The 9,794-nt window shown below is 39.4% G+C and overlaps 1 protein-coding gene and 1 long non-coding RNA gene across 2 annotated transcripts; both read right to left on the minus strand.

The window, feature by feature from the left end:
- Positions 1–285: 285 nt before the first annotated feature.
- cnstb (consortin, connexin sorting protein b) lies at positions 286–4,748 on the minus strand. The gene is made up of 4 exons (XM_062437780.1): positions 4,697–4,748; positions 4,524–4,642; positions 627–771; positions 286–494 (listed from the first exon to the last, which is right to left on the minus strand). The coding sequence occupies exons 1-4, from the start codon at positions 4,746–4,748 to the stop codon at positions 286–288; spliced, it is 525 nt and encodes a 174-aa protein (XP_062293764.1).
- Positions 4,749–4,779: 31 nt separating this feature from the next.
- On the minus strand, positions 4,780–6,323 carry LOC133997133 (uncharacterized). Its single transcript, XR_009927263.1, has 4 exons — positions 6,288–6,323; positions 5,398–5,419; positions 5,244–5,313; positions 4,780–4,795 (listed from the first exon to the last, which is right to left on the minus strand). It is a non-coding gene; the product is annotated as an uncharacterized LOC133997133 (long non-coding RNA).
- Between the last annotated feature and the right edge of the window lie 3,471 nt (positions 6,324–9,794).

Here is a 9,794-nt window from a genome sequence, read left to right on the forward strand (position 1 = left end):
GAAGAAGTGTGACAGTTTTTGGTGTTTGTTGTTGCTTTAAGCACCCGGTTCGATGTACATAAATCTAAGTCCATTTGATCAGATTCACAACTCTAAGTGAGTCAACTGTTGCCGACTGTAGAAGAAATCAAAGCATTTAAACCCTCTGGATGGCAGCATCAGATTAAAGTCTGTACGTCCCAGTTGAAGCTCAGGAACTCGGCTTCATCGTCTCTCTTCTTCTAATTTACACTGTCCAGTACAGCACAAACATCTCAATGTGTCTAGATTGCAGATGAAAGGGTCTTAAGTCCGGGGGTTTAGCCAGTGCCCGAGCCCTTCAAAGAACCGCCGCATGTTCATGACATAGAACTCGACGTTGTGAGTGAAGTCGGTGCAAATGTTGGAGTAAGTGTCCACCAGGGTGCAGTAGAAAGCGGTCCCGCCTATGCTGATCACCACGGTGACCAGACACAGCAGCAGCAGGATCAGGCAGGAGTCTCCGCCTACCTCATCTACAAGTAAAAAATAGACAGCTGTAATATTTTTCTTTATGGTGTCAGAATGTTTTGAATGTTTTGTCGGTAGCAAACAGATTTTAAAAGCATTCATGAATGTGTATATTTTATAGGGGAGCTAAACTCTACCTTGTTCTACGCCGTCCTCTGGTTCACTGAATCGAACTTTGCGTTTGGAGCTCTGTTTCTTTGTTATTTCGTCTGGTGGAGGCAGTCCATCCAGCGATGCTCTCCTTCTCTTCAAGATAGACACCAGACCATCAGGGCAGGAACTCTAGAGGATAGAAAAAAACAGAACGGTTAAGTCTGGTGATTTTCAAATGTTTTCCTATAGTCAACAAAGTCTATGAAAAAACCAAAGAGTTGTTTGATTAAAACACATCAATGAGCCAAACTGTTGCACTGGCTGACATGTTCTTTCATTATAATGAGCATGAGCCATTTATTTTGTGTCAGTCCTACTCGTATCATCTTGACTTGCTACCATAAATACTCACTAGGATAAGGCATCAAATGTGTATTACCTGAAAAAAGTCACCAAAACTTGTACTATTTACTCCTGTTTTAGTAATATTTGCAAAAAGCTACAGTGCCCTGAGCTGTTTTAGAAATATCTGAGTCTTTATCAGAAAATAAAGCTTTATATTTGTGAATCTTTCAAATAGAGTTCAACCACTAGATCAGTCAGCCGATATTGGCCTATAATAGATATATTGATATTGGTGTATATGTTGTTTGATATGCACAAATATATTTTTTATTTTGGTTTATTTTTTAAGTTATATGGGCAGCATTTTATGTTCATTTGATCATTTTTCTTAATTCAACTCTAATATATACATAGATGGGTTTTTACTGTTCTGTGTTTTTTAAATGTATATCTTTATCATTAGTGTTTGATAACCACATTTGAGGGATGATTGCAAACAATGTGAGTTAATGTGTATATTCAGTATATACTATAAGATTAACGGCTGATATATTTACCAGAATGTTTTTACTTCCTAATATCGGTATTGCCATCAGCCCCAAAAATCCAGTATCGGTCCGGCCCTACTTTCAAAGATGGAAATTTCAGTAGCAACCAATGGGCAGCCAGAATTTGGATATTGAAAGGCAGATTTAAATATTGTTGGTTTTCATCTCCTGAAGTGGTTTACAATACCATAGAGTAATATAGACTATCTCCAGCCTTATACTCCAAGTAAATGTATGGTCAGCAGCATGAAAACTATTAAGAAGAAGATTAAAACACTTCTGAAAACTGAGAAGATGCTGTTGTTGGCCAAAGTATATTATTAATTCTGAGGTTGAAGTTTGTCTAAATCTAAATCCCATACACACCTTCCTGCAACACATTTACACTGACATCCTCTCTCTATGGATATCAGAGAAAATACTACACAAAACATTATAGTAAAACTGTCAAATTATGTTTTATTAATGCAGAGTGATTTAAGCATATCTAAAGTACTTCATTAATTTAATGCTGGCCTAAAAGATCTGCTGATAGTTGCATAAAAAGTAGTCAAAAGTGGGATTAAAATTAATACTGGATTATATAAAGAGTCATAAATCAGATAATACTTGTGTCTGGGATGTTGATGAGTCATGCACAACCAGGTTTTTTATGTTTGTATGACTACAACCAGAATAAGACTCATAGCAGACACACTAGTGTGGATAAAAAGGTGTTCAATGACAGACTATATGTTGTTTATGACATGACACAGATCCAGAAGTTATGTGAAGTTGAATGAAACTAAATGTTACCTAAAATGTTCTAAAAAAAAAAAAAATTCTGAAGTTTAATAATATGTTAGAATAAAAAGATTTATTCAGGGGCACTAGTAGATGTCTGGCTTAGGGTCAAGAAAAGGCCTCTCTCTGAAAGACACAACACTTTAAATATATAGAATATATTCCTTGCACTAAATATACAACACATCAGGAACCTCTTATCAACATTAGAGCTGTAGTTACACTATACAGTCAACAGAGGTCAGTAATAGGAGACACATGATCTTAGCAGTGCTTTAAACACCACCCATCCTAATGAAAATCTTTTGACCCGATCATAATCTGCAAATAAACCACAAACCACAGAGCAGAAACAACAACACGCAGCACAGTCGTATGCTGTCAAGTGAAACTGAGCGACTTCTCAAGCTGTACGCCTCATCTGCTGCCATAATTTATAGGTCAATTATTCAGTCAGGTCAGTGGGTCAGTAGCATGCTAGATATTGCACTGGCAGACTGGCGGATTGGGGTGTCATGTCTTACTGATAGATCACAGGTTAAGCTCAAGCTAAGCCCCCTTTCAAATCAGGATTTTGTGTTTTTTTACCACTGTGTAAATTGTGATGTGAAAGAGAAATGCTGCTACGCTTTAAGAAAACTGTCAAAAACAAAGCAATAATTGTGAGTACGAGCAGGAGCAACTTTCTCCCACACCAGATGTCAGCTCTGGAGTCTCGCCATAGAGAATTGATTAAGTAAAGATAATAAAAGTGAATGTGAGAGCAACCACAGTTAATCCTATATATTATATGGGTCCACAAAATTGTACATTCAGTGTCTCCAACTATCAAACTGCATCATTAGCATTCATTTCTATATAAATAAGAATAGAGACTAACTGTCTTTATTAGACAAATAAGGGTAAATGTCAACTTGTGTTTTTTAACAAATATTGGACATATCTTAAGAATTGTATGATATTCGCAGGATGGTAATAACGATTGCAGCAAAACAAACTCCTCGTAACACAAGGAGCTGTCAAATAAAAATAGTATTTACAGGCAGATTTTCTGAAGTAATATTTGTGGTATTTATGCACGGACATTAGCAGAGGCTATCAGTCCTGGCTGGTCGATTGCCAGACAGAAATAAACCGCAGCTGGATATACAGAAACATCCTCAACCGCAAAGCAGCATTACAAAAAATCACCATCCACAACTGAAGAACACGTGTTTCATATATTTCCAATGCTTTATTGTACTCCACGGCATCTGAGAGGGACACTGTGGCCTTTTCACAAATCTCACTGTCAACACAGAGATCTATTATACAGGCTATAAACTACTGCTGCTGCTGCTGCTGCTGCTGCTGCTGCTGCTCAGTTTTCTTCAGCAGGTCGCTGCTTTTGCCAGCTGAGGACTGAATAAGCTGCCAGAGAAAAAAATGGTCTGTTTTTGTGGCTTCGCATGTTCCTGTTAGTTCAGCCTGTTTGCTGATGTTCATTTTTGTTGGGAAAACCACCAGATGGGTACAAGACTAATAGCCTCAGCTGATGCATCAACACCACTATAAGCAAGTAATTCATGCCACAATTTGTCAAAACCTACAAATGACTCATAAGTTTGATAAGAGTTTTAGGGACTTTTTTACTATGCTTACATTTTTATAATGTTACTAAGAAAGAGAATTACAATACTTGAAGAAAGACTCACTGCAAAAGAAAGGAGTACCACCCATGCCCCACCCAGTCAAACCTCCACTGTATTACATAACATTTATGGTCCTGACCCCATCAAGCGAGGCCTTGTTTTTTGGAATAGCTCTGATTTCACCCCCACCTCTAGGAAGAACCAGGCCCCTTCAGCTCAGAGTTTCAGCCAGGACATGATGTCTTGGCTCTGGCCCCAGCTCAATAATCAAGCACATTTGGCAGAGTACATTTCCTAAGTGTCAGGCCACACGATTGAACATGGGCGGGGGGTTTTGAACGTAGAAAAGTCGACGATGATCTCACAAAGGGACCTCAGAGATCCTCTGTGGGAGTGTCCGAGCAAAGACAAAGAGCTGGGGGTCAGGACGTGGTGCTTGAACAAATCCAGTCTTATTTTACGCAGGCGGAAAGTGTAACCGTCAGTAAAAACAGAAGAGAAAAGATGCATGTATAGAGTCGGGGAAAGGACAGGAAAGAAGGCAGGAAGTTAAGATGAGAAGAGATTAAGAAGTGCAGGGAGAAATGAGAATATCAGATGTAAAAGCAGAAAAACACACAAAGTGTATTCTTACCCCCTCTGAGTGGGACAGCTTTGCCAGGTCCTTGTCTGAAGCCTGGGGGACTCCCGTTGGCCACTCAACCTTCACCTCCTCCTCTTCTGGCGTCTCCTCACATGGTTCCCCTTCCTCTTCTGCTTCCTGTCCTTCCTCAAGCGTCTTTTCCTCCTCTCCATCTTCCTCCTCACCTTCCACCCGGTGATCTGTCTGCAGTGACGACGGCTCTGATTCTGAGCTCATGATCTGCTCCTTTTCTTCATCCTGGTGTGTGGTTTCAGGGTTGCTGACTGAAACATGGAGGGAACAAAGGACACTGATCATGAACTACTGATAACTGATATTTAATCTGTTATGCACAAGTCTGCCGGTCCATTGGTCCACCACTTTGGGACAGACTCAAATGTCTCAACAACTATTTGACTGCAGTCCAATTTTGTAGAGACTTTCGTCCTATTTTGTTTCATAACTAAATATTTGCAAACTAATGACCTTCCATCAACAGGCTCAACTATACTTTGTACTCAACTATACTAACACACTAAACTAATATGGTGAACATGGTAAAAAAAAAATTACACCTGCTTAACTCCAGCATGTTAACATTGTCATTGTGAGCTTATTAGCAGGCTGATGTGAGTATTTAGCTAACTGTGCCTGACTACTGAGGCCCATAGAGCTGCTAGCAGGGCTGTAGACTCATATATTTTCGGTATATATAAAGTAATACATGTTTACCTTTTTCATGACAAGAATCTTGTGTCTCCGTTTTGCTCTGAATGTCTTCCTGCGTTGTATTTGGTGTGTTCTGTTGAGTCGAAGTTGAACAGTTTGATGAAAAGTCTGAAATGAATCTAAAATCAATATATGAAGAGGAAGATTCATGTCTTACCTGTTCCGTGCTGATGGATGGTCTGAGTGATGCCGAAGAGAGGAAAACAGAGACAAAAAAAAAAAAAAAACAAGACAGAGGAGGAGGAGAAAGAAAACAGAGAGGGACAGAGAGAGAGAGAGACAAGGTTAACATTGTGTGACGTAACATTTTAAAAAGCTAAAATACTCTGCAGGCTTTTATAGAAGGAGTTGGCATCTGCTCTCGAGCTGAATCAAATCCACCTGCACCACATGACTGTGGGCTGCAATAACATACCACAGGGGTCACAGCATAGGTGGGACACAACAGAGTCTGGCATGCAGACATGTGGTATGTGTCTGTCTAGCGGAAGTCCCTGCCCTGCAGAAATCTTTTCTGCTTGCCAAAAATGTTGACTTTCCTATTCAGTCCCATGTGTTTCTGTTTCTTCAGTGTGTCTTTATGCATTATCAGTGTGTTGGCTTACTCTGTGACTCCTTAGTGCGTCCAAAGATAGCAGCTGATTACAGTGAAGCAAAATAGGTGCTAAAAGGTTTCTGCCTGAAGGTAATGGGAGGAAATGAGAGGCATGAATGGAATCTAGTTCAGATACTCAGAGTAGTTTATTACGGGGATGTCTGCTTTCTACGCATGAGCTGAGACATGAGAATACACACATTTTGCACAAATCTTCTAAATACATGCATTATAATGACAAAGAAATACTGAAAAGTGTGGAAAGTCTGTTGTTGTCTCCTACCACACCCTGGGAAAGAACTATTGTGGCTGTTCACATGATAAGAAGGCTGTTTATGATTCATGTTCCTCCCTCATGGATATGTCTGCTTCATCAATGAACATCAAGCTCATTAGATACAAGTGTGCCTTGATTACATAAATAAATGTGTGCAGGTGCTGTGATGACTTACCCGAGGTGCGTCCTGCAGATCTGGCTCAGAGTCTCGATGTGTTTCTGACTGGCGGTGTCTGTATCAGCGGGCGGACTGCTCTCAGCGTTCCTCTCTCTCCACTGGCTCTCTGAGAACACATGTGGAGTACATGTGTATGCATAATAAATGCACTTACACTCATTTTCCTCACACTGTCTCTCACGCTCGTTTATTCAAAACCCTAATTGCACAGAATTATATTTTGGTGTTAGGTCACTACCAACAAATCAACAGATGTGTGCAGTACCCCAGTTCTCCTGCAGGGCGGCGAGGTTGGACAGCAGACGTTCATGGTAGATCTTCTCCAGCTGTAGGAACTGGATGGCCCACTGGTCTGGTGTCATCTCCAGTTAAAGAAACAACTCAGACTAATATGAAACCAGTCAGATTTTATACATGCAAACATATAAATGGATTTATGAGACTGTTCACTCAATTTTATATACAGGTGACATTTTAAAAATTGTTACACGAAACATGAGGGCTGCTAGGAGAGACGACAATGAGGCTTTATTCATAAGCAACTAAGCTAAGACAGCAAGTTTTGATTTGTTACTAAGGTAACAAATAAATTAAATTTGAACATTTAAGAGGTCTTCTTACACCCAAAGTGAGTTAGAGAGGCATTTACATAACAACATCATCAACATTACAAGCAAGAAATAGCAAAGAGTACCTTGTTAGGTTTTAGTTTGTTGGCATTAAAACATACAACAATTTCCTATTAGCACTAAACACACAAACAACACAAAGGCTGATGGGAATGTTATGAGTTTTTGCAGGTGTATTGCAAAGTATTGTACAATTTTAACCAATTTAACCTGATGGTGGCGCTAAAGGAAATATAGAGGGATCAACAAATGTATTAACATTCATTCATGTATGATCATATCATTTTATCTACACTAACTGAAGATGGACTGATATAACCAGTTGTGACACTGCACGAATGATTGCTGAGGTTTATTGCTGTGGTGTGTCATCTCCATAAAAATGTTTCCCAATCAACACCAGCAACCGCTATTGCGCACTCAACACTCACAGTCTGCAGTGTGTGGGGGGGTTTCTGCCGGACATTATTCTCTTTCTATGTCGTGATTCCTCTCCGCCCATACAATAATCCTTCTCACCTAATTCTGGCTCTCTTCCTCTCTCTCCCTCCCTTTTACACTAAAACATGTAAACACACACCGTTCTCCTCGCAGCCAGACCAACAGCTGTTGCCAGGCCGATAGCACAAACAGAACCAGAGGAAACTACTAATGCAGGGCTTTCAGCCAAAGTATAGGAAACACCCAGAAACTGAGGTAGAAAATAAAATATAGAAAACAACAACGAGACAGACTCAGACTTGATTGACAGCAACGTAAACAGCTTTTTACCCTGTTGCTTATATTTGAATTGAATATTGATATAGCTGAATATTGTTACTTTTGTCTCTTTAGGGTCCTATTAAAAATGCATTAGCCTTCATTATACCAGAACAGACCCCTGAATAGAAGAAATGACAATTGGAAACCTCCTGATCTGCTCTACTTGATGAATCCCATTGAAGGTAAATCTCCTTTCAAACAACACAAATGGAAACACTCCAAAGTGGAGAGTGGAAAAATCTCTCCACCCCATCCCCCTCTTTAAAAAAAAAAAAAAAATCATTACATGTGCCACTCTGACTCAGTCACGACTCTGCTGGAAAATACTAGTGATTGGCAAATGTCACAATGCATAAAAAAACGGACAAAATGATGTCACTGTGCACTTGGAAGGATACAGTCCTCTTTGGTTGAGTAGGCCATGGCGATCTGAAAAGACAGATGAGGAAACTGATTAACAAGAGGTGAAGTATGCACAGCTTCTGTGTTACCGTAACTTAAAATAACAGTCATGTGACATTATTTCAGTGGCAAGCATCACCAGCATTTTAACCCGTGAGGCATCAAACAGTGACTTTAAACTGTCACAGACACTAATGAGGCCGCTCAACCAAAAGTACATGTTATTCTTTTGTTTCTCTAAATTCCTTCAAAGATGAGGATCACATGGTAGCGTCATACCATGAGCCATGCAGACAACCTGTGAAGTCACATGCAACTACTTATAGTCCGGATTAACGTGTCTCTCTCGCCTTTTTCCCATAAGACACTTTTACCTCCACAAAAATCTGGCTATATCATATATTCAGTTGTTTTTAAACAAACATATTTGTGCTCTCGAGCTGTCACCATTACTACGTCTGGCAGCTTTTTCCTGCAGATGAAGCATTTTATGTGCGACAGTTATCTTCCTGTTTCGAGTACTTTTTTCACTGCACAGCCTGATTTTAGTTATTTTGGTCGATATTGGTTCAGTTATCTCAGAACTGAGATAATGTTTGTTATCTCCGCAATTTGTAAACTCTGATCTTTGCTAAATTTGCTGTGCACAAGTGGTAAAATAAACATAAACTTACTGATATGAATGCTTGATTGCTGTTCACAGTGACAAATCTCTCCCATCCATACTTGCTTGGACAGGCAACTATCATGAAAAGTCATGAAAAGCCAGAAAGCATGTTGCCTCACTATGACAACTAGCTAACAGGATCATTAAGAGGGGTTTTAAGCATGTGATTTTAGTGTTTATTGCTTAATTGTTTATTTTGTGTTTTAAAACCTATCTAAAAATGTAGTAAATGTAAAAGCCACCTCATGTTTATGTTATTAAAAAAAATTTTGCGGCACCAGAAGCCTGTTTCTCCCCCTCAGATATTCTCTTCAGCTGCCTGCAGTCCTTGGCTCCTTCTTAAGATATAGTTATCTATAAATATGAAATTAAATAAACAGCAGCTCTCTCACCTTCACAGTTAGTTAGAAAACATTTAGCCAGTAACAAAAAAGACTGTTCAGCCAAACTCCAGTTTGAGATTGAGATGAATGAGTTTTTACATGTGTAGCACTCTTTGAAACAAACCATTGTGCAGTCCAAGTGCACAGCATGGATAATAATGCAGCTTTCTCTCTCCGTGCATGGTCTGTTTATTGTATCTCAATAAGAGATGTAAGAATATGAGTCACCCCTCACACATCCTCAGAGTTAACCAAATAGACCCACTTTTGCCTCATAGTAGGAACCTGCTTCATCCACAGATATCAGCTCTGTTGTAATCTAGTGTATTTTTATGCATTCTCTTATTTAATTGATAATGTTTGCCTTTGTAGCTGTGTCCTGCATTCATCATGATCCTAATTTACCAAGAGACAAACCTTCCATCGGGGTCAGATGTGCAAATCTACCAGATAGCCTAAAATGGGTTGCTTTCGACACCCCTCTGCTGCTTTGATTTATTGTTTTGTCTTCATTTTCCTGACTTGTTGTTTTGGTATATTTAGTTTGTGAATTTAGGCCATGAAATATTGAGTACACAAAAATAGCAGGTGCTAGCAGATATGACCAAATATGGACCTTCATGTCTCATGGAGTATGAAAGACGCTGACCATGTTCCTGCT

The sequence above is a fragment of the Scomber scombrus genome, chromosome 17, assembly GCF_963691925.1.
Source record: "Scomber scombrus chromosome 17, fScoSco1.1, whole genome shotgun sequence".
NCBI classification, from domain to species: domain Eukaryota; kingdom Metazoa; phylum Chordata; class Actinopteri; order Scombriformes; family Scombridae; genus Scomber; species Scomber scombrus.

Excerpts from the sequence above, each read along its gene's own strand:
- cnstb (XM_062437780.1), bottom strand. The coding sequence starts at position 4,748 with ATGAGCTCAGAATCAGAGCCGTCGTCACTGCAGACAGATCACCGGGTG. Across the intron at positions 4,643-4,696 it reads GACAGATCACCGGGTGGAAG|AAGAGGAAGGGGAACCATGT; the intron begins GTGAGGAGGAAG and ends GACAGGAAGCAG. Across the intron at positions 772-4,523 it reads AGCTGTCCCACTCAGAGGGG|AGTTCCTGCCCTGATGGTCT; the intron begins GTAAGAATACAC and ends TCTATCCTCTAG.